Below are 24,744 nucleotides of genomic sequence, written 5' to 3'. Positions count from 1 at the left end.
CCTCGGGGGACATTTCAGATTAAAACTATATTGTGGAGATTAGATTAGATATGAGTAAGCAGGGACCCACAATTAGGCACTTTCACATTTATTCAGATTTGAATTGATAATGTTCTGACCCTAGAAGAAAGGTCAGAATTGATTTCCCTAAGCTCAACTCAATATACTAGCAGAAGGTAGCAAGTAATCTGCAAAAGCAGCATTACTTTTTTTGATCATTGAATCGAACTCACTTTAAATTACTTTGTTCAACTCATTACATATAATTTCATCCATTTTATTGCCTTTCCCCTGGGAGACTTGTTCATGAGAAAGGCTTCTATCATGAGTACACCTCAAATTTCATGATGAAGGGCAGTTGGGTCTCCATGATTATTCTGTGCTCATCGCTATTTAAAACAGGAAAATCTCTGTCTCTGAACTTAAATGGAAAACATCTGCTATCAGCCCTTCTGTTTACCTAACTACTATAAGGAATGTACAGGGTCAGGCTTCCCTGAACTGGTAATTCAATTGCCTTTATATTTTTGGTGAGACTTAGAAACTACTATTTCTATTTACACTTTTGGATAGAGAAGTTCCATCCATTTTTCAGAGTTCTTGTTGCATTTGGGGCTTCTGTGAGTGTTTTTTGAATAGTCCCCTACTTGTCCCTTTACCTACTCATAGCCTAGGCATTCTTTTAGAAACATTTTCCTTGTAGTCACTCTGGTTTCTATGTTTTCATACATATTTTTTTCTTCATCTGTGCTAAGAACATTTCAGAGATCATAGAGAAATTATTGGGGTTAAGAAAATCAGTCTGGTAAGGAATCTTCCAGTCTAAAAAGGGAACTGATGAAAATTTTATTCCCTGACAGGTTCTCAATAATCTGTGTAAAATTGTTGAGATTATATGTTATTATCACGTGGGGAAGCAGAGTTCATCTCAAATGGAGTCTGCTATGTTACTGAGTGGCTTGGATGCTAATGCAAAGCATAACATGCTAAAAGACTACATGACACAATGTAGGGAGTGATCGCTGGAAACTAAACACAGATCAATTCAGTGAGGAGGTGCTTGTGTAATCTTTTAGCTACTGTGATAATAACACATGTTGCACTGTGAAGAAAGTTTCATCCAAGTTAATTCTGTTTCACATGAGATGTCCTTGGAAGCTGAATCAGCTCTGGTAAGCCACCCAGCAGTAAAACCATCATGGGTATGAGTAAACTGTACTAATGGCTCCCCATAACCAGATTCTTCCTCTGATTTATAACATCAGTAAATTATTGGTGCTTTTCTCCATATTCCTTTAATAGATTCACTTTGTAACCCCATACTTAATTCAAAGTTTGATAAAAATAGGAAGTGCCAAAGAAGCAGCAGGGAATTCCTCACCAAGAACAAAATCCACTGATGTAATAGAGCTCTGTTGCTTTCCAGACTCCTTTGGTTCAGATCTTACCTAGCAGTGTTGGCAAAGCTCCTTTTGGCTGCCCCACATACCTTCCAAAAGCCTTTATAAAGAAAATATGTGGCAGTACCCTTTATAAGGCCCATAATTCTCAAGAGATAGGGTTCATTTTTTCAGAGTAGTTAAAATTCTCTTACTTCTGCTTCATCTAAGCTCTCTCCTAATGGTTGTTCCTCTTCTTAAGTTCAATGTTTATCCCCAGCCCATATTTTTCACATGCTTGTGGGGAGAGCAGATACATCTCCATGGCAATTAGCATGTTATTTTTCCATATTGTTTTCCAAGAAGTAAGGCCATTCTGCCACTATGGGCCCTAAACTTTTGTTCCTATGGTAAGCCATGTTTTCCTAAGGAAGAGTCATGACCAGCTTTTTACATTCTCTGCTTTGTGAGAAGGCACTCATTATACCTTGCACTACCTGCTTCTATGATGTTTCCCCCCTGAAATTACATTATCTCCCTACCTCCACTAAAGTGATCTTTCATTATAGGAAGATTATTGTATCTGATTGTAGTTCAGTTTGGTATGAATTTGGCACAAACCTTTCTAGAAAGAATTATTTTTGATCAGTCATGGGGCTTGAACTCAGGGCTGGGGCACTGTCCCTGAGCTCTTTTGCTTAAAGCTAGTGCTCTACCACTTTAAGCCACAATTCCACTTCCATTTGGGGGGGGGGGCGGTTAATTAGAGATTAGAGTCTCACTTTTCCTGCCTGGGCAGGCTTTCAACCATGATCCTCAGATCTCAGCCAACTGAGTAGCTAGGATTATAGGCATGAGCTACCAGTGCCTGGCTAGAAAGAATATTTTTCAAAATGTATTTTATTTATTTAGGTGGTACTGGAATTTCAACTCAGGGCCTCACACTTGCCAGTCTACTCACTGTATCTCCAGCCCAGACAATTTTTATTTTTATTTTTATTTACTAATTACTTATTTTTTGCTGGTTCTAGGGCTTAAACTCTGGGTCTGGGTGCTGTCCCTCAGCTCCTTTTACTCAAGGCTAGCACTCTACCACTTGAGCCACAGCTCCACATCTGGCCTCTTCTGTGACTAATTGGAGATCAGAGTCTCATGGAGACTTTTCTGTCCTGGCTGGCTTTGAACTGCGATCCTTAGATCTCACCCTTAGGTGTGAGCCACTAGCATTTGACTAGAGTGTTTTTTTATTCCATGTTACTCATAAGAATATCCTGACCTCCTGTACACACTCAAAAATATCCAGAGTCGGGGATATACATATAAGCATCTTTTCAAATAAGGGGACATAGATGTTGCTATTGTCTAAATGTTTGTGCCCTCTTGACAGGTCTCATAGCTTGCTATTAATGAATATCCAGGCTCTAGAATCAGACTTGAGATCAAATTTGGTCTTGCTATTTCATTAGCTGTGTGCTTTGGGATAATTTATGAAAATGCTTGAGACATAAGATCTCTTATGTTTTAGTATGGGGGATATACTAGATCCTTCAGAACTGTTTTAATAATTAAATAAAACAGTACATGCCAGTTCCTCTTTTCTATTATTTCTCAATACTGTAAACTACTTTGTTCCTTTCTCATAAAAACATTTTACTATGGTTTTATGGCATAATTGTATTATTTTCTGAGCAGAGCCCCAGAAGTATGTCTTTCATAGTGTAACCCAAATTAAAAAGCAGGAAGCAGTATAAAAATTGAAAGTAGTAATGTAGCAAATTCTTCAGTAATCCCTTAATAATCCCTTATTCTCTAGATCTTTCTCAAGTAGCCTGTTCCTGAAAATTTCGGCTTAAGGAAATGCTGTAGTAGATTTACTCAGGACCTAAGAGGTTTATCAGTTTTGCTCACATCTATCAGTTAAAAGTACAGAAAAAATATTTTTGACATATGTCCAACATACTACAGCATATCCCACTTGATGTGTGAATCACATTATCATTATTAGGTTTGGTTTTTCTGTCATAAGTCCAGTGTAAAAAGACATCTTCAAAAAGTACAATGTTCAAAAGCTATGTACATAATACCATATAAGATAATGCTAAGTGAAATGAACCCTAAGATAGAGACACAAGAGATTTTATCTTTCTTGCTGTTGTTTTTAATGTTCTATGTGATTTGTTTCTTCCCTGTATAACCCCTGTTTTAACTGTATTTGATTCCAGTGTCCTGCATCTTGTATATACATTTTTCTAATTTGGGTAGGGGAAGGAAAATAACAAAATGCTGAAACAAGGATACATACAGGTTGACCCATCATAACAATGAGATGTGTAAGATACTATGTTGAAAATGAACTTTACAACTTGTGGGGGGGGGGGGAGAAAGGGGAGGGGGGAGTTTGGGAGGTGGGGAGGGAAGGGATCGTAGGGTAAAAACAAAGGAGGGGTAACAATATTCGATAGGAAATGTACTCATTACCTTACTCATGTAACTGTAACCCCTCTGTACAGTATCTTTACAATAAAAAAATATATAAAAAACTACAATGTACCTCTTAAGCCCACAGAGAAACCCCATCCCTTTTTGTATCACAGTACTGCATACTGCCTCGTGTCATGATGCATTTACTAATAGTTGCACCTCTCTAGATTTTCCCCTCCTCAGCCTTGGCTGAAGAGTCTTCAGGTTTAGGGCTTAAGTAACTTTCTTCAGAAGTCCTTTCTTGTTAACCTCTCTACCACCACATCCCTAGCTCAGGTACCCCAAATCTTACTACACCATGCCCACCTTACACTTATGCCCTGCTATATGGGTTTACATAGCTGCCATTTTTACAAGATGGCATATGCTTTGATGAGGGGGGCCAGGTCTTACTCATCTCTGTTTCTCCAGCTCCCAGCACACTGCCCAACACATAACAGCTGCTAAGAAAATATTTATGTAATTGAATCATATTGATCATAGGAACCAACTCCCACTGGGAGAACATCAATCGTGGATCTAAAGAACTCCTTGTTTAAAACGCCCTGTTCATTACATATGCTGTTAAGGTTACATAATGCCTATGAGTGTAAAAAAAGTATAGGTGATGACTGTACTTTACAGTTGTTCGGAGTTTGTAATGCCCAGCTGCAGTCTGAGGTAGCTTTGTGTGTTTGGAGGTCTTTTCACTAAGTGAACAAATAATATGAAAGTAAAAAGTCACTGTCAATGGAAGAAGTTAGGTGTGCCTAGACCTGCCCTCTCTGCTTTATGGTCTGAATTTTCTAAGTCTTAAGCCAACCTAGATTTCAACCTAGAGCTTGGCTTCTGTGGAGACTAATGTTAACCCAAATAAACTATGTGGTAGTTTCAGTTACTTAACAGGAAGGCCTCAACATTTTCATGCAAGAAGCCCAGAAAGAAGAAATGTCAAAGATTCTGGTAAGAAGTAGTAAGGGACAAAAAGCTGACTGGAAGAACTTGTCTTAAAAATGAGAGCTAGGAAACTTGCTAAATTATCCAGTGCTTTCCTAACACTAAATGAAGACTTAAAAAGAATCCGAGTCCTTTGCCAGTTTTTCTTCTCTGAAACTGTATAGTATGTGATAGAGCTTTGCTGGCACAACTCTGTCCTGCTGTTTCTCTTCCTCCTCCTCCTTTTCCTTATACTAACCCATAGAATTCAAAAGGCTCTGGATACTGTTTTCAGGACAAACAGATAAATCTCAAGTTGTTTCCAGTACAACAGCTTCCTCTGGATTTTTCTACTGTCTCCTATCATCATTCTTAGTTACACTTGTATTAACAATAGAAAAACTGTATATTTCCTTTTGTACAGTGGTGTTATAAGTATTAAATCTTTAATTCTATACTACCAGAGCAGAGAAACAGCAGTCATTGTGACTTTCATCTATTAGATGGAGAAAATAAATGAAGCAGGGCCAAGGTTGCAGCTCAGTAACATGGGCAGGGCCCTGGGTTTGATCTCTAGCACTGCAAAGTGCGCACACGCATACACACACACGCACACGCACATGCACACGCACACAGAGCGCAGTGGAAGGAGATAACAGGACTGGTGATTCTAAGGGTTCCTTCCTGTGTTCTACAATGAAATGACAAATAACACCTTTCAGTACTTAGTGTATTAAAAGATGTATGTTGTATAGTATAATAAATATTTGACATAATTGTTTAACTTGACAAATCCCCCTGGTTTTCCTGCCTTACAGATGAAATTATAACCAAATTGAAGGAGATGACTTTCAGACCCATGACTAATTTTAAAGCCTGATATCTCTATGCTGTGCCACACCAGCTCTATACATGAATAGTCCTCACACTTTATATCATTTGACATGCTGAAAACTCCACAAATATTATCACACTGAGTCCTTAAGAATTTTGGGCATGGGGCTGGGAAGGTGGCTCATTGGTAGAGCGCTTGCCTTGCATGCCTGAAGCCCTGGGTTCGATTCCTTAGCACCACATAAGCAAAAAGAAAAAAGCCAGAAGTGGCTCAAGTGGTAGCGCGTTAGCCTTGAGCTGAAGAGCTGAGGGACAGCGCCCAGGCCCAGAGTTCAGGCCCCACGACCGGACTCCCTCCCCCAAAAAAAGAATTTTGGGCATGTGAGTGGGTTTTATATTCCACTAGTCAGAGAGATTTTATGAAAACAGGTCATTCATGATGGTCCTCTACAAACCCTCCCACTGCTTTACATCTCACTAGAGTAAAGGCTGACCTTTAAAGAGCCTGGTTCCTCTCAGACCTCATCTCCGTTTACTCTTCCCTTAGTCTCTCTGCCAGCACACTGGCCTCCTCACTGTGCCTCATGGGTACTCTGTACATGCCAGCTTCGAGGCCTCCATCCTGGCTGTTCTTTCTGCGTGTAATGCCCTTTCCCCACACAGCTCTCTCGACTCTATCAGGTTTTAACAACAACAAAACCAACATACTCTCTCTCTGTCTCTCTCTCTCTCTCTGTCTCCCTCCCTCTCTCTCTGTCTCTGTCTCTCTCTCTCTCATACACACACACACACACACACACACACACACACACACACACACACACACACACACACACACACACACACACACACACACACACACACACACACACACACAGAGTTATCTTGCTGTTCAGTGCTTCCAGAACAGTCTAACCCACAACATTCCATACCTTTATTTTATTCTTAGTTCTCATTTTCAAGCATAACTGTATATTTACTTCTCTTGTTTCTTGTCACCTCTCTCCTCCCTATTAGAATGGAAATACTAGGAGAATGTGGTTGTATGTTTTGTCCTCTTCTCAATTCCAACACCTGAAACCAGGCTTGGCACATGTTGTGATTCAGTAACTATGTAGCAAATGAATAGTCTACAAAATGGGATATCAAAAAAAGGTTAAGTGCTTTTCCTCACAATGATGTGGCCTGGAAATATCAGGCCCCAAAGTGACTGGTCCTCAGCCCACCTTCCAAGCTGCTTCAGTTTAGAGCCTCAGTAGGCTAAAATACAGGAAAAGTTTGTGGTAATTTTATAAATAAAATACAGTTCATTGTGAATACTTTTTATGCACTTTGTAGTTTTTGAACAATTATTTAATCAGTTACTATATCATAGAGGATGTAGACCAGCCCTTCTTTTGGACTGTCTGTAAGAAGTAAGAATAATGAAAACAAATTACAGAACTTGAATTAAAAGGTATTTCTATCTTTTTGATTCCTAAAGTCTAAAATGTGGGACTGTGTCACTTCAAAATCCTACACAGCTCTAATTTATCATGAATCATCACAAAAATGGATGAAATGGCCGTTTTCTTTGATATTTGTATAATTCTGTCAGTATAAAGTATACAGTTTGTTCTGAGAATGAACCCATGCATGGGTCTTTCAGTAATTTTCCTCTCCCAGAGATTATCATATGTTTGATTCATTTCCCTATAGATGTACAATTGTAGGCTTTCATCTCACTGTATTATATCGCAGGATCCCTGAGCTCACCCATCTATGCTACAGGGAAGTTCCAAACACTACTTTGTCCAAGTTATGCTATGGCCAGGAAAACCAGAAGGCATGGCCACTCCAGGCCAGGAAACAAAGTCAATAACAGTGGCATTTGGGTCAGAAAAGAACTCTACAATATGGTGCTGCCCTCTGAATTAAGCACACAAACCAACAAGTCAGGCCATTGGTTATCCCATCTCTGCAGGTTTTGGCAGTAAGGTTAAATGCAATGTTTGGCATTGAAACTGGAGTTTTAGACCCTAAGCCTAAAGATCCAGGAGTTCTATGTGTCAGGTCCAACCATTTACCCCTATGTGCCAAATAAAGAGATATGGTGATGGGCAGAAGGAGGTGGGCAGCCAGGAGAAGACAGCATTTCTGCCCATCCCTAGCCATATTCTCAGGTACAGATATAAGTTCTAAGTTTAAATAGAGATAGGCAATAGGCAAGAGAAGAAAGGTATGCATGAATAGTCATAGTCACAGGTGTGTCCTGATGGTCAGGTGGTTTGATAGCCCTTTGTCTGAGGATTGGTCAGGTGGAGCCCTGTTACAATAGGAATTATTCATGCCTGGCAGATGATCTAGTCTCCTGTCACTTTTTGGGGGTTCCAAGGGAACCCAGTTAAGGGATTGCATTACTCAGAGAAAAGGATATATAGATACAAAATGAAGGCAGGGATGCTTATTGCTTTTATTTAATTTGTAGGCCCAAGTAGAGAGTCATTGTTTCTCAATAAAGACAGATGATAAGCAACTGTTATGGCTTGTATCTCAGTCTGGATCATTTCTTTGGCAAAAATTCTCTCTCTAAATAATAAACCACAGCTATTTGGAGGTGATGTGTTTGAAGGAGTAAGAGGCGCCTTCCCAAGATCCTTTCTGAATATTAGTTTTTAAGTGCACAACTTGAATAAAGTATGTTATTTTTTCCTATTACACTATTGTATGGTAGCTCTTAAGAAAGTGAACTTTAAACCATGACATTGTAGAATAAGCTTGAAAAAATGAGAACTGCAAGTTAATTACTCAAGTTGGGATTTATTTAACAACTTAAACCAGAACTGTTATTTGAAAGTAAAACACCGGTGCTCTAAGTCACCCTTCTCTTACTCCATCTTCATTTCCTCCAGAAACATTAATCTTTTAAGTACCTTTATATTACAGTGCACATGTATTAAAGGCAGCTCTGAATTTCTTTGTTTTATAGAAGTTTCCTTAATTTATTATAACCATTACTCTTGTCACAATACAAAATAATGTGCTTAGACTTTACAAATAAGCCTTGCCATTTCCAAAACTACATCCTATCCTCTTCTGTACTTCTTTTTGAATGAATGGGAGATGTATTCATTATCCTTCACAACAGAGCTACAAATGAGTATTATAAAAACAAGTTTACCCTCTAATTTCTATTAGATATAGACCTCCTGTTGTATTTTCTGCAAGTTTTCATATCCCATCTTGTATTTTGTTCAACAACAGGTTGTAAATAGTACAAAGATAGAATTGTGCTATGTAAGCATTTGAAGCAGAATACCTACAGTTTTATGAGTGATTACCAATAATTGGGAATTTGGCTTTGATTCCACCTTGGGACATTGAGTTGTCTGCCAACTGCCTTTATGAACACATTTCCTTTGTCTGCTCCCTAAGAATTTACACAAGGTCCCTGATTCTACTCCTGCAGAGTAATTAACAAATGGAAGTAAACATTAGGAAGAGCCTCTCGAGGAATCCAGATTCTAACATTCCTATGAGACAACTGTGGAGCTTCTAGAAAGGTGGAATTTTTGCTGTATTGGGGATACTTATTGGGAGTTGAGAGAGTATGAGAAACTTTTTGGAATTCTGAAAGTCAAAATTATATCATATTTTAAAAAGTATTTCTTTTTTGGGGGATGGGGGGGGTCCGGTCGTGGGGTCTGAACTCTGGGCCTGGGTGCTGTCCCTTAGCTCTTCAGCTCAAGGCTAGCACTCTACCACTTGAGCCACAGCATCACTTCCAGGCTTTTTTTTCCTGCTTTTTGTGGTGCTGAGGAATCGAACCCAGGGCCTCATGCATGCAAGGCAAGCGCTCTACCACTGAGCCACCTTCCCAGCCCCTAAAAAGTATTTCTTTATGGTTTGAGCCCCACAGTTATGACCAGGAATATCTGGGAATTTGGTTTGCAACCTATTCTCAGACTCCTACTAGCTTAATCATGTATACACCAGTTTCTTATTTGAATATTATAGAGATCCTTTTCTTAGTTCTTTGTTGGTTTTTCTAGATCAGTGTCCAATAGTTGCAAAAGGGAAAGTTCTTTCTTCAGTCTTTTCCAAAATAAATATTTTCTGATTACTTCATGTACAAAAATAAATTGAATAGTGAAATATCCAAAATGAACTTCAGTTGTTTGTAGGAATATCTAAATAAAGCAGCCATAGCTATTTTTTCCATGATTATACTATCTGAAAGAAGTATCTGCATTAATCCTTTAACTTTTAAGATTTCTTTTAAAAAATGCTCATGTCATCTCATCAAAGATTTCTATGTCCAATAATTAAACTTTTTTTTTAATTGAAAAGTAAGATCTTACATGTCTCTTGATTTCAGCTAAGGATAAGATTGAATTAGTCATCTCAGGCTATCAGCAACTATTGGCCCCACCTCTTGTTAATGAGACCTGCCTGCAACAGGGCACCAACTTGCCACAGCACTTACAATTCTCTATGCTTCTTTCTTTATTTTATTTTCTGTCTTCATTCCTTCAGTTTTGTAAGAACTAAGCCTACTGAGGTCAAAGGTTTTTCTTTTTTCCCCCCTCCTGTTTTGTTCACTCCTATCTCCTCAGTGTTTAGTGTATGGTAGGAATTCAAGAAACATTTGCTAATTTAATGGATGTATAATGTTCAATTTGCTTCTGTTGTATTGGAAGACACAGTGAGGATGTTAGGTGTTTCACAGATAGGCACTATTACAGTGAGGGCAAAAGCACAAATATAGAATGTCCTGATGGTAACCACTAGTGTGAGTGATTTCTGTAACCACACTGCTTAGGTTAGAATCTTCTACTTTGTCATTCATAGCTGAGTGGCTGGTCATATGAATGCCTCTATGCTTCATTTATGTTCCTTCTTTAAAATGGCAATAATACTAGCAATAATAATACCTGAGTCCTTAAGGAGGTTGTTAGGAAAATTAGATGATCAGTATTTAGCATATAGAAGCACCACATGTTTATTAAGCAAGTTATGCTTAATAGTTACATTCCTAGGAATTTAATATATATTTAATAACCCATATAAAAGTACTGTACACTTAAATGTAAAGCAGTAAGTTTAGACAAATACAGTAATAATCATGTTTGTTTTAAATCTACATGACTATTGTTTGAGATGCAGAACCTCTGTATGGAACTGGTACTATGCATTCCAGAATGGCCAGCAACCCTGGCTCCTGCTCAGAAAATTCTATTAATCCTTCCATTGTCATGGCTAATGGTGTACCTTGAGAGCCAATGGTTTCTCTATGCCCATACTTGTTTTGTAACATCTTTATAGATCTAAAAGGACAAGCACTTTCTTATCTGACTCCCCATTTTTCAGTGGCCATAGTACCCTTTTAGTGTTTGACAGATTCTTGTTTGAGTTACTGTTGAGTATGGGATAACCTTCTTTTACCCTTTCCCTGCCTTAGATATTCCCCACACTAAATCTTCCCCAACCTCATCAAGGAAACTAATTTCTTTCCGCAAAGTGCATATGTGGCCATTGGTAGCTTTTTGACTTTGCATGTGTTATGCCTCCAGATTTTTCAAGTTGGAAGCACTGTTTCCATATGTAGTATGACAATTCTTACTTGCTCAGTGTTCTTTGCAGCTGATGAGTAAGTTTTATTATCTATTTATTTATTTAGTCAGTTGTGGGTCTTAAACTCTGGGCCTGGGCAGTACCCCTCAGCTCTTCAGCTAGAGCTAGTGCTCTACCACTTGATCCACAGCACCACTTCTGTTTTTCTGGTGGTTAATTGGAGATAAGAGTCTCATGGACATTCCTGCTGGAGCTGGCTTTGAACTGCAATCCTCACATCTCAGCCTCCTGAGTAGCTAGGGTTACAAGCGTGAGCCACTGGCACCCAGCTAAGAGGTTCTATTTTCATTCTCTTTACCCTTTCTTTTTATTTGGGGGGGGGGTCCGGTCGTGGGGCCTGGGCGCTGTCCCTCAGCTCTTCAGCTCAAGGCTAGCTCTCTACCACTTGAGCCACAGCGCCACTTCCGGCTTTTTTCATTTTGCTTATGTGGTGCTGAGGAATCGAACCCAGGGCCTCAGACATGCAAGGCAAGCGCTCTACCACTGAGCCACTTTCCCAGCCCCTCTCTTTACCCTTTCATTTTCACCCTGCCCCAGTTTTTGCCAGGCATTCCTTAAGGAAGCTAAGCCTCTTTTCTATGACTTTAACACTATTCAATTAAATAAAACAATTATGTGTTAGTTATAAAGTTAAATATGAATTGTGGAGTTCTCATGGAAGATTTCTTAGAAGTGAGACTTGAAGTGGGCCTTAAAGGATAAATAGAATATGGGTAGTAAAGAGCAGAAAAGTGGGTTTTTTTCTTTCCACAAATGCTAGCAATGCATGGTATGTTGAAATGGTCAAAATCAGGACTCAGGTTGAAAATTAATATAAGATTGGCGGAGTAGGGCTGGGAAGGTGGCTCAATGGTAGAGCGCTTGCCTTGCATGCATGAGGCCCTGGGTTCGATTCCTCACACCACATAAGCAAAAAGAAAAAAAGCCGGAAGTCGCGCTGTGGCTCAAGTGGTAGACCACTAGCCTTGAGCTGAAGAGCTGAGGGACAGCGCCCAGGGCCAGAGTTCAGGCCCCATGACACCCCCCCCCCCAAAAAAAAAAAGATTGGCAGAGTAAAGTTAGCTTATGGGAGTTCTTGGGAGCCACAGTAGAAATATGATTTTACCTACTTCATGAGTGATTCTATTCATGTCTCCCTTATTTTCTGCTTATTTTAGTTGAAGTTCTCTGTTGATGCCCATGAATGGGTGCATTTTATCAACCTTCATGGTCCCATTCAGATACAGATACCAATGGGACTGGCCTGTCACCAGGCAAGCTGGCATAAGACAAGTGACTTTGTTAGGACTGGAATCTAAGTCTGAATAGAAATCTGTTTTATTATATGTGCTTCCTAGAAAAACACTGGTAAAATTTTGTCACTTTTTACAATTACACTTCATGAAAAATTTTGATTCTTTAGTTATCTTTATTTTATGGTCAATGTTCTGGTTTTTGTGTTAGTCATCTCCCAGCTAACAGTCAGCTGGCAGACTATGCTTAATTCAGTTACTGTGTATTTACAGGCTGTTCATAATTCCACACTGCCTAGACTTTTTCCACCTCTAATGACCATACACTTTATCTGGCTTCCCCCAACGTTTCTGCATTCAGAAACATATTTATTTCATTGCTTGTGTTCAAAGCCATTCTTCCCTGCTTAATATTGAAGTTTAAGTATTTATAGTTAACTATACCTTTTTTCTGACTCAAATTAGTGTTCCAACTTATTCTTTTATAGTCTTTTCAGGTAACTTGACTTTCAGTTTCTTTTGTCATGAAACCCTGACTTAACTAAAGTGGAGACCATGTTCTCAAGCCCTTACCATCATGCCTGAGTTTCCTTTCATGGGCTTTTTCTCTCCTGATCCTCTTATGCCACCAGTCTTCAGATTCTAAGTCCCTAATTAGAACCCACTGTGATGTTTTAAATTTATAATGAGAAGTAAATTATGGCTACAATTGGAAGGGTCCTTTCCAGGGGTAGTCACCTACTAAAACTCAGAGCCTTCAAGTAAAGGATAACTGGGTTCTCATCTGCTTACTAGGCAGAGTTTTAGAGTCTCTATGCTGTTTCAGAATGCCCCTCAGCCCAGGGCCAAAGGTGCTTACAAAGATCAGGAGTTACCATGAGCCATTTGCAGTTTGTCTCCCTTTACTACAGTAATTCAGACTTAATTGGTTATGGTGAAACTACCTCACTAACCATCCCAAAACCCATTTATAAGGTCCCCAGAGTGTATACAAACAGTTGCTATAGTCATTCTAACTAGCCTTTAGGGCTACTGGGTCACTCTAAACATTATTCTGATAAGAGAGTGTACATCAGAGAATGTAGTAGACTACTTGACTAGCATGTGTGAGGCCCTGAGTTCTATCCCAAACACCACTTGACTAGCATGTGTTAGACCCTGAGTTCTATCCCAAACACAATAGCTAAAGTATCCAGCTTGTGTTTCAGAAGGAGTTTCCTAAAATCAGCCTCAGATATTCACTTACTTCTATTGTTGTCTTCTAGAAATCCTGACAGTTTTCTTGGTCCAGAATATATCACCTTCAGATGAAGGGAATAAACAGAGTCTATTGTAAAACCACTTGAACTAACACTACCCTGAGGCTCCTGGTTGTGCTTAAGTGGCAATGCTACTTTATTCATGGCTAGGAACTCCTTCCAAATTTTGGAATCATATTGCAGCTTTTCCTTCAAAGTGTCTGAGCTTACATTTCCAGATTTTCCATCTCTTCTTGATATTTAGAGTATTAAAGATCTACAGTTATCAGTTTCAACCATCCCAGGCTCATGGCCTCTAACGACTTTTACAGGTGGTTTGGGCTATATTAGAGAACCTAGTCTTGATCTTAAACTGTCATCTGGATTCTGAGTTAAACCAGGAAAGCAGTAAAAAATACTAATGTGTATCGCATGTCTCTGACATGTGTTTTCCATTATTTGGTCTTCTATGATGCAGCAGTGCATGAGCATGTGTGTATACACGCATGCGTGTGCACCCACACAGACACACATACATGTGTGACTGTGGTTCCAAAAGAAAATGACTAGTTTGGTCTTGAAATCTGAACTTGGTCTTGTATATGAATAAAATGACTCCTGTTTCATCCCCTACTTTTTGGAAAAATACTTTGATGAGAAATGATAGCTAACTTACAGGCATTGAAATTTAATTCTCTAAATGTGAGCAACTGATTTGATAATCATTTCTAAGAGCATGACTTGTAAAAATTGGGACTAACCCACCACAATAAAAGAATAGGTTGAGTGAGTTAGTACTCAGCAGCAGCCAGCTGTTCTTCATTTCTGGTAAGGCTGGGAAACAAGAAAATTACTCAGTAATTGGAGAGATTTATAATAGTTTAATGCGAGCTTAATCATCATTAGATACTGTTTAAACATTGGAACAGATAACCAACCAATAACAGTAAAGGAATGATGTTTTCCATTGGATTTAAAACTGAATATTTTATCTAATCAGGGTACTTCAAATGGATAGGCTATTAGATCTGCTTCATAATGTTTAACATTTTGGTCCTATTGAAATTTTGATGGACTTTGTTTCCAAAACCACACACATGAAACTTGATATAATTTCAGTGACCTTAAAATCTAAGTCTATGAATTTGCCCCTAATTCAAGACATCCCCAACTAGATGATCTCCAGAAGTGTTTCCTAGCTTCCTCAGTGACATGCTTTATGGCTTACTTTTCTCAAACATAATAATGGAATCTGAAGATCAAATGTCAAACTTTGGATTTCTTCCTCCAGATTTTATACTTTATGTGCACAGTGTCAATGGGAACAGAAAGGATAATGGAATTTTACTTTTTTTTGGGGGGGGGGTCCGGTTGTGAGGTCTGAACTCTGGGCCTGGGCGCTGTCCCTCAGCTCTTCAGCTCAAGGCTAGTGCTCTACCACTTGAGCCATAGCACCACTTCTGGCTTTTTTTTTCTGCTTATATGGTGCTGAGGAATTGAACCCAGGGCCTCATGCATGCAAGGCAAGTGCTCTACCACTGAGCCACCTTCTCAGCTCCTGGAATTTTACTTTTAACTTCAGTTCTTTGCCATAGAGAAGCCAGATGCTTAATTTTAAAAAGCTCTGATTGCCTTTGTATCAGCTTCATAAAAAGGCAGCAGTACAGAACTAAGCTGTCCCAACCCCCAGTTCCACGTTCACAGATGGAAAAAGAAAAATTGGATGCCACATTAACTACCAAACATTCTTCCAAGTTCACACAGCTTCTAACTCTACTGCTGCAATTGTTCAACTGGGATTGGCAAATATTATGTTTATAATTCTCTCATCAGCTTAATGCCCAATTTCATTGACTACAAGTTGGAACAGGACCACCCAGGATTACAAATTAGGGAGTAATTTGGCCCTGTTCCTAAAATATAAAGAGCTTTTATTCACTTAGGAAGTAACAAGGGAATATTGTATCTGTGTGTTTTTAAACTCATGATAATGAAGTAAGCCCATATGTTAATCATAACTCTACATGATTTTCCCGTTCCCTCCTATAAATACACTCTAGTTTGCCTGCAAGTCCTGTATACAGTACTCAGTCCCATCTCTTACTGGAAATCTAATGTCTCCATACTTGGAATCAGGAACTCTGGAATATAGATTGCCCCAATATGAAAGTGTTATGATAATAATTTCTGGGAAAGCATAATTATCAGATGACTATGGCTTCTTATTCTTCTTTTGTTTCTATGACAAACCTTTAAATTCACAGTTGGGAGTATCTTAAATGAAACTGTACTGATGAATAGGGGCTAAGCAGCCTTGGCTCCATTCACATGTCTGACTCCTTTGACAATTGTTTCCATTGTTGAAGGGAAGGAAGGGGGCTTAAGTATTCTTACCTCTGTTCTACATTAAAATCTGTTTTAGTTGCTCTAATCATGGTAATTCACTTCATGGAAGTCATACAAAAGATGTAATATCTGTGAATAGGTACACTCTGTGCTCTGAACTCTGATAGTGGCCCACTCCTTATTGAGCCAACGAAGGCTCTTTGAGAACTAAAATTACAGAGATGGTAGATGGTACCTACCCATCTATAGCTCTGCTGAGTGACCAGCACTTTTGAAAGTATGTTCACAGTTAACACCCTTAAAGCACATGTCTTTGGAATGAAGGTCATAGCGGAGACCCACATTCTATTGAATTCTAAGCCTTGTGTCTTATTCCTCTCTGCAGAGAATGTGATCAATGGGCAGGACTATGAAGTGATGATGCAGATCGACTGCCAGGTGATGGACACCAGGATTCTTCACATCAAAAGCTCCTCAGTTCCTCCTTACCTAAGAGATCAACAGAGAAATCAAACCTTCTTTGGTTCCCCTTCAGCAGCCACAGAGGCAACCCAGGTTGTCAGCACCATCCCTGAGTCATTGCAGTAGTGTCCTGCAGCTGTGTTGGTAAACTAAGACTGCAGCCCTTCAGCCAAGAGCAGGAGAGAAAAATGCCACTTTCTGCTACCTTGGTGGCAAGCAGAGATTTCCTTCTTACTACAGTTGAAGAAGAAGAAAGAAGAAGCTGCTACCCATCTATCCATCTACTCAGAAGGTGCTGGCCTTCATACACGAGAGAACATTGCTCCAGAGGCAAATGTAGCCTGCATTGTCCAGTCTTACTGGGTGTAGATTGCTTCCCCATAACTTACTCAGTTTCTTTCATGACTCTATTTGTTTTGTGTTTGAATTGTCATCTTCTTTCAAATAAGATCCACTTCCCTTTTCTGCCATCTCACATATTGATACAGTAAACTGATTTTTATTTAACATTGTAGCACACAGTTGCTCAGATGGTTTCCATTGGTTTGGCTTTTTTGTTCCTTTAATACAGACTCATTCTGGATACTGTGCTTGAGAAAATAAATTGCAAAACCAGAATGGCCAACAATAAACACCCCACAAAGAAGCAAAATAATTTAAAACTTTGGTAAAAGAGAATATAACCACTTGGTAAAGTTTATTTTTACTTTTGATTTGTGGTTCACCCATGAATCAAAATCTGTTGGGAGTCAGGAGATAAACACACAGTTGAGAGAATGAAAGAGAAGGGAAGGGTCAGTGGTCGACAATAATACATGTGTCTAAAACCTTGAAAGTTTAATGTAATTACATTTTAAGATTAAAGCCATAGCTGCTGTTTATTTTCAGAGCTCCAGGCCAGAATGTTAACTTGCAGACTGTGTTTTCTCTTTACTGATCAGGTGCAGGTCCTCCAGAACCACAGACAAATCCTTTGTTTTCGTTGTGAATCTCCTCCCCACTATATACTTCTATTGATCTGATACCAAATTCAGCTAAGGAACATGGAAGTGGTTTTAGATTTGACAGACATAGATTTCTGCAAAGGGAGTGCATCTCACAATATGGCAGTAATTTTAGCTTCTCCAGTGAAAAGACGTGAATACTTTTTTCCTATGGTTAAAAAAAAAAAACAAGCTATATTTTTAAAAATTTTTTATTGTAGAAATACTGTACAGAGGGGTTACAGTTACATGAGTAAGGTAATGACTACATTTCCTATCGAGCATTGTTACCTTTGTTTTTCCCCTACCATCCCTTCCCTCCCCACCTCTCAAATTCCTCCCTCCCCCAAGTTGTAAAGTTCATTTTCAACATAGTGTCTTGTACATCTCATTGTTACAATGGATCAGCCTGTATCCTTATTTCAGCATTTTGTTATTTCCCTTCCCCTCCCCAAGATGCAGGGCACTGGAATCAAATACAGTGAAAACAGGGGTTATACTGTGGGGGAGAACATACAAAAGAAACAAAAAAATCATACAGTACATTTTAAATACCTTAAAAAAAAAAAGAAGCTATATTTACTTACATTTTATTCTACTTTTTTCCCCTTGCTTTCTTTGCTGGTAGACAGCTAAATCATGTTTCATTTGGTAAATTTAGAGAAATGGATCTCAGGCAGTAATGTCCTCCCTAATATTTTACCTTCACTTTCTAAAGTAAATCATCTTCCTCTCCTTCCTGAAATTTGTCAGTTTCTTGATAGAATTTGTTTTGCAAATATTGTTTCTTATCCCAATTACCTTGTCTTTGTCAAATTTCTTTCCTTTGTGTCCCATACTATATTAATGCTTCTTCCTCTTGGCAAGAAAATGACAGGGAGAGGAAGGAGAAGGGAGAAAAAGAAAGAAAGGAAGAGAAGAGGGAAATAGCAACACCTCTAGGTTTACATGCAGTTTATTTCTGCCTATGAACCTGTTAGGTCTGGCTTCTAACTGGACAGTGGTACCTTTCATGCTAGTAAGATGCTCTCTAAGGAAATAATTTTAACTGACAAGGGGTTGTAGGGGTAGGCTCTTGTTCTATTACCTAGGAATCTAGAATCTAGCCTTCCATTTGAAGTCAGTACTGCACTTCATTCTAATTTGCTCTGGGGTGATTTTCAGATGATAACCATTTTCCTTGGGGACCATTCTTCTAATGGGTGCAAAGGAATAGAGTGCAAATGCTAGAAGCCCTTTAGGTTGCGGGCATCCTTCTCAGGGTCATCTTCCTGTCCCACTCCTTCCTGTCTTGGAATATGTTTAACACAACAAGAAGCTATGACTGTGGCTGGTAGGCAGGAGCAACACAGTCATTCCCAAGCTGCTAATCTTGGGCTTTAGCTGCCATGCCATATCATCGTAGATGTACACACACTCAGTATGTCGGGAGCAATTGTAACTCACTGTTCTCGCCTTTGCACTACATGAGAAAAAAACCATCACATGGCATTTTTGTCTTTGGAGTTTCACTATCAAGTCCTCAGACTGAAAACTTCAATTACATCCTGTTCTCCAATGCCTCTCGTAAGAGTGACAGTGTAGGTGATGGGTAGGAGAGAGTGGTAACTAAAGAACAGGCAGATGTTAAGACAGCTTGCAGACCACAGGGGCTACATGGCTGGGCAGTGATGTTTAAAAGCAGCTTGGGAGCCTCGCCTTCTCTTTGCACTTGGATTCTTCAACTCTTTGTCTTTATCTGTTCTTGAATCCATCTTTTGGGGATGAGGGATTAGGATACTCCTCAGCATAGAGTTTCAGGAATCAAGTGAAAGGCAACTATAGTGTGAGGAACTATTCTACTTTTAAAACTGCTAAAACAGCTGTGATTAATCTCTATGCACAATAGTAGCTTTTATCTCAACATTTGTTTGCTAGCACATGCCCTTTAGAAAAGGGAAACCTGCTCTGCTGAGTTCATAAATTAGGCATTTTGGATTAATTTTATTGGTGGGATTGCCTTTGGTGGGATATAGCAAGGAAGTTTGTGTGTGTGTGTGTGTGTGTGTGTGTGTGTGTGTGTAATTTATTGAATTTTGAAGTGGGATTTTGCAATCTTTTGAAAAAATTAGATAAACTCATGGAGGAAGCCAATCTACCTATTGCTAAATTATTTTGTGTTCTTGAGCCAACCACACTGAATGTTGAAAGCAATGGTGAAGACTTGGGGAGAGGGGACAGTCTTTTGCCTGTGTGTAAGTCCAAAATGTTTAGGTGTAAGCTGGGCATTGGTGGCTCATGCCTGTAATCCTAACTACTCAGGAGATTGAGATCTGAGGATCGCAGTTCAAAGTCAGCCTGGGCAGGAAAGGCCATGAGACTCTTATCTGTAATAAACCACTCATAAAACCGGAAGTGTTTCTGTGGCTCAAGTGGTAGAGCACTAGCCTTGTGCTGAAGTGCTGAGGAACAGCATCCAGGCCCAGAGTTCAAGCCCATGACTGACCTCCCCCCCCCAAAAAAATAAAAATGTTTAGGCTTAACGGGAGTAGGAGTATGTTTTCTCATGGGAACTACTAAGTCATATGTTAGGAGCATCTTCTCAGGGTTAGTTTGGACATCATAGCACAGGGACACAGCTTTGTCAGACTTAGTACAAACTAACTCTCAGGTTAGGGCTTGATTAGAAAGATTGCACTTGAAAGATTGCCTTGTTTGTACTGTAGCAGTTTCACCGTAGATTATTGGGTGGGGATTCTATTTGCAGAAAATTTAAAAAAAAATCCCCATGACTATAAAAGCTCACAGCATCTTCTAATTTCTTTTTTATATAAAGTTCCAGGACAAAGCTGGCACCTCTTTGCCTTTTCTTGTTAGAGAGTAGACATGGTGGTATTTGAAAGCAGCAGTGTTTTGTGAGTCACTCACTCTTAAGTGTTCCCAATAAATATTGCTTAGAAACAGAGAAAGAACTTGGGATTTAGACTGATTTTTCTATCACATTTAAGGAGACACTGTCCTGGTTAAATCTTTTTTTTTAACTTAATTTTTTTTAATTTTTATTTTTTGTGAACATACTGTACAGAGGGGTTACAATTACATGGGCAGGATAATGAGTACATTTCTTACCAAGCATTGCAGCCTCCTCCTTTCCTGGTTAAATCTTGGCTTCAGTGTCTTCACTGGGCAAGTATTCCCCACTACTGCAGTTATAACTGGGGAATGCTCAGGTTTTTGTGACTTTTGGGCTATATTTTTCTTGTCATTTTACTAAACTCAGATTGTGAATTTTGACAGGAAAGTACCATAGGGGGGAAAAAAAACGTAGTTAGCTGGGTACCAGTGTCTCACTCCTGTAATCCTAGCTACTCAGGATGCTGAGATCTGAGGATTGCAGTTCAAAGTCAGCCCTGGGCAGCAAAGTCCATGAGACCCATCTCCAATAAACCACTCAGAAAACCAGAAGTGGCACTTTGGCTCAAGTAATAGAGCGCCAGCCTTAAGCACAGAGAGGCTGAGGGGCAGAGGCAAAGCCTAGGGTTCAAGCCCCAGGACTGGGGAAAACAAAACAAACAAAAAAACATCTAGTTGTATATAACTTTTTGACACACTGAAAAGTTTAGAAGCAGCTTCCACTTTCAATAACAAAAGTAACCTCGTAACTTGGAGAGCCAGTCTGATCTCATTCCCCCTTTCAGTCTGACTTCATGTAAATTTTCTACCCATGAAAGCTTTCTTTCCACTGCATACTGACAGATTGACTCAGCTTCCTTCAGCAGACCCATAGGAACTGAACTGCAGTGAGATGTTTTCGTACTATTGGCTGTGTGGTAGGAATTAACCTCTGAGATGATTGTTTATTGCCAGAATTGATACAAGCTTATTACCACCAGTAGACCTTATAGTCCTTACTAGATGTTATTTTCATCTTAACTTACATAAATTTAGGATTTAGTAACTTTTATGTAATTCTGATTATGTAAATTAAAATTTGCATAATTGGATTTGATTTTGATTATGTAAATTAAATTTACATGAATGTGGGATTTTTCACTGCAATTATAATTTTAACCATAAAAATGAGAATAAATCCTAAAAGAAAGTAAAAGGAATACAAGCAATTTTATTCCTACCCTTACAGCATTTGGAAGGAAAAATTCCTGTTCCCTGCAGGAATTATAGTTGGGTTTTAAGAAAAAACAGTTGGAGTACACAGAAATATAGTGTCAGGCCAAAAGGGAACTATGCACATAAAGGAAATAGCAGTTTTCTCTTAACTGAATAAAGAAATTAGCATGTCTAATAATACATTTTTAATAACTAAGCTTAAAACCATTTCTTTTGGATAGGACTAGAATTTTTAGCCGCTTACGGTAATATCTGTTATTTTTCAAGTGCAGTTGAGTTTATGAAAAAAAGATATATAATTAGGAAATTTGATTTTTAAGTATGAATTATATCATGACTATCCAGTATCACATAATAGATGCCATTCTTTTCCAACTTTAAGCACTAACAGGATTTAACATATTAAAATAGTTTTAATTGCATTAGGAACTAAGGAGAAAATATATCCATTTTTATTTGTCAAGCTCAGCAAACACCATACTGTTGTGCTGTCTGCCCCCAATGAAGTTGGTGACCTTTCATTATAGACTAGGCAGCTTGGTCTATTCCCCAGGATGCTAATCCAGAGTTTAGCAGATTGGCTTTCACAGCAAATAAATATTGATTTAAACTACCTTAACTCATACTCAGTCCTAATTTCTGGCCCGTCACCAAGACAGAGGAGATAATGGACAAACAACTTTAGATGAAAGCTATCAAGCACTGTTAGACATACTAGTTTATCTTCCTCATCACATTGACAAGAGTGGTTGGGCTAAGGCCAGCAGCACTGCCATTTGTGGAGCCATGAGAACCTCAGGAGAGACAGATGCCCTGTCTGGGTTTTCTTTTTTTTCTTATCCATTTAAGAGTGTGTTGAAGATGAGGAAAGATATACCATTCTCTTTCCTAATAATGATGTTGGTTTACAGTACATAAATAATGGCAATAGACCTTCTTTATAAGTCTTTATAATGCAATACCTGTTCTTTCTCTAAAATTCAAATAAAGAATTTCTAAACTTGCTTTGTCTTGTTCTCTATGTAGAATGACATGATGAATCTTCAGGGTTAAGTGATTAGTAATGGGAAAGGAAGCCTAGAGAAGTTTTGTGGTTTGGGCTACTATTTGGACAAAACTGTTGAAATGTTTTCCACTCTTTCCAAGACTGGCTAAGTAAAAGGTTCCCCTATTGTGTCCATATATTTAAACTCCAGTTTTATAAAGGGAAAAAAAAAATTACCGAAGGCTGGTGCCATTGGCTCATACCCCTAATCCTATCAGGAGGCTGATATATGAAGATCATGGTTTAAAGCCAGTCCAGGAGGAAAAGTCTGTGAGACTCTTAGCTCCAATAAACGACCAAAAAAAAAAAAAAAAAAGTGGAGCTGTGGCTCAAGTGGTAGAGTGCTAGCCTTGAGCAAAAAAGCTCAGGGACTGTGCCCAGACTCCAGGCACTGGAAGGGGGAAAAAAAAAAAAAAGATTTAAAGCCTGTACTTTATTCTTCCATCATCAGGAAAGTGGTTACTCAGTGACACGTCCAGCACAAGAGTCCTCTTCATAGCTTGGAATGGCAAATGCTACCCGCCTGAAGCTTGTCACTGTAAATCACAGCAACAGATCCAACTAGGAATAATCAATGCTAGCATTTATTGAGCACACAATGCATGCCTCAGACTGGTCAAGTGATTAATTATTATCTTATTTCATTCAATCTTTTCTATAACCTATTTGCTTAGAATTATATAATTAGTAGTAGAACCAGTTTGGGGTTTTTTTTTGGGGGGGGGTCCTGTCGTGGGGTCTGAACTCTGGGCCTGGGCGCTGTCCCTCAGCTCTTCAGCTTAAGGCTAGCACTCTACCTCTTGAGCCACAGCGCCACTTCTGGCTTTTTTTTTTCCTGCTTATGTGGTGCTGAGGAATCGAACCCAGGGCCTCAAGCATGCAAGGCAAGTGCTCTACCACTGAGCCACCTTCCCAGCCCTGGAACAAGTTTTTAGACTGAGACAATTTAGCTCCAACTTTTCAACTATCAACTCCTTTATTATTCCATCTTCTGAGGCATAGATCTAGCATTTGTTCCTCCCTAAAAAAATATAGCTCATAGCCTGCAGAGCCAACATACATACATAGACACATTTATAACATTAAGATTTCTTAGAGACTGTGTTATCAACACAAATAGCTGAAGTAAACAAGTTCTGAGGAAAAAAGATTTGTTTTGGCTCCTGATTTCAGAGGCTTTAGTCCATGGCTGGTTGCTCCTGTTTCTTTTGGTCTTGTGGTAGCATAGTAGATGATGATAGCAGCAAATAGAAGGTGTTTACCTCATGGCAGCCAGACAGTAGAGAGGGAAGGGGCTGGAGTTTCAAGAATCCATGCAAAATTTCCTCTAATGATAATATTAGACCCAATTTCCTAAAGGTTCTACCACCTTCCAATAGCACTATAAATTGGTAACCAAACCTTTAATAAACACATGGTCTTTGTTGAGGGATTTTCAAATTATAACAGACAAAACTGCATTTATTTCAGAAGACAAGATTTAGTAGGTGTGTGTGTGTGTGTGTGTGTGTGTGTGTGTGTGTGTGTGTGTGTGTGTGTGTGTGTGTGTGTGTGTGTGTGTGTGTGTGTGTGTGTGAAAGAGAGAGAGAGAGAAAGATATTGAGATTTCTCCCTAATACTTCAATCCTGATGCCAGTGTCTCCTATACTCTGGAGGCTGAGATCTTGAGGATTGCAGTTCAAAGCTAGCCTGGGAGTTCAGATGGAGTTTTCAAGACTCCATTACCAAAATAACCAGCAGAAAAAGCTAGACTATAGTCATGGCTTGAGTGGTCGAGTGCCAAGGAAACAAGCCAGGCAAGTACAATCTGAATTCAAACCCAGTATTGCCAAAGGAAAAAAAGACTTCAAATCACTTCTTCTGCAGAGAAAGTTAACTGTGATTGGAAAATAGAATACCAGGGCTGGAGGAGTATCATGAGAATATCTGGTAGCAAGAAGGATTTTACAAACATGTTAAAATACAAGTCCTCTTCATTTGTCCAAACTCTTCAGCAAAAGCTGATGTATCAATATTCTGGGGAGTGAGAAAAAGAGGGATAGGGTATAATAAAGAATAAACATGCAGATAGGCCAATGCGATAAGCCAAAGAATCAGTGGAAGCACCAG

General features: G+C 39.0%; 1 protein-coding gene across 2 annotated transcripts in view; it reads left to right on the top strand.

Annotated features, from left to right (window-relative positions):
• The window catches only part of Atf6 (activating transcription factor 6), a 200,922-nt gene extending 178,328 nt beyond the window's left edge, over positions 1 to 22,594 (top strand). For both annotated transcript variants that reach the window (XM_070000199.1, XM_070000200.1), the window contains exon 16: positions 16,424 to 22,594. In XM_070000199.1, coding sequence (XP_069856300.1) covers positions 16,424 to 16,626 — 203 coding nt within the window. In that variant the 3' untranslated portion in view covers positions 16,627 to 22,594. The remainder of the gene's footprint in view (positions 1 to 16,423) is intronic.
• Positions 22,595 to 24,744: the final 2,150 nt, after the last annotated feature.

Source organism: Dipodomys merriami, unplaced genomic scaffold (assembly GCF_024711535.1).
Source record: "Dipodomys merriami isolate MVZ:Mamm:240054 unplaced genomic scaffold, mDipMer1.0.p SCAF_56, whole genome shotgun sequence".
In the NCBI taxonomy this organism is placed as follows: Eukaryota; Metazoa; Chordata; class Mammalia; order Rodentia; family Heteromyidae; genus Dipodomys; species Dipodomys merriami.
This window is presented reverse-complemented; position numbering and strand designations above follow the sequence as displayed.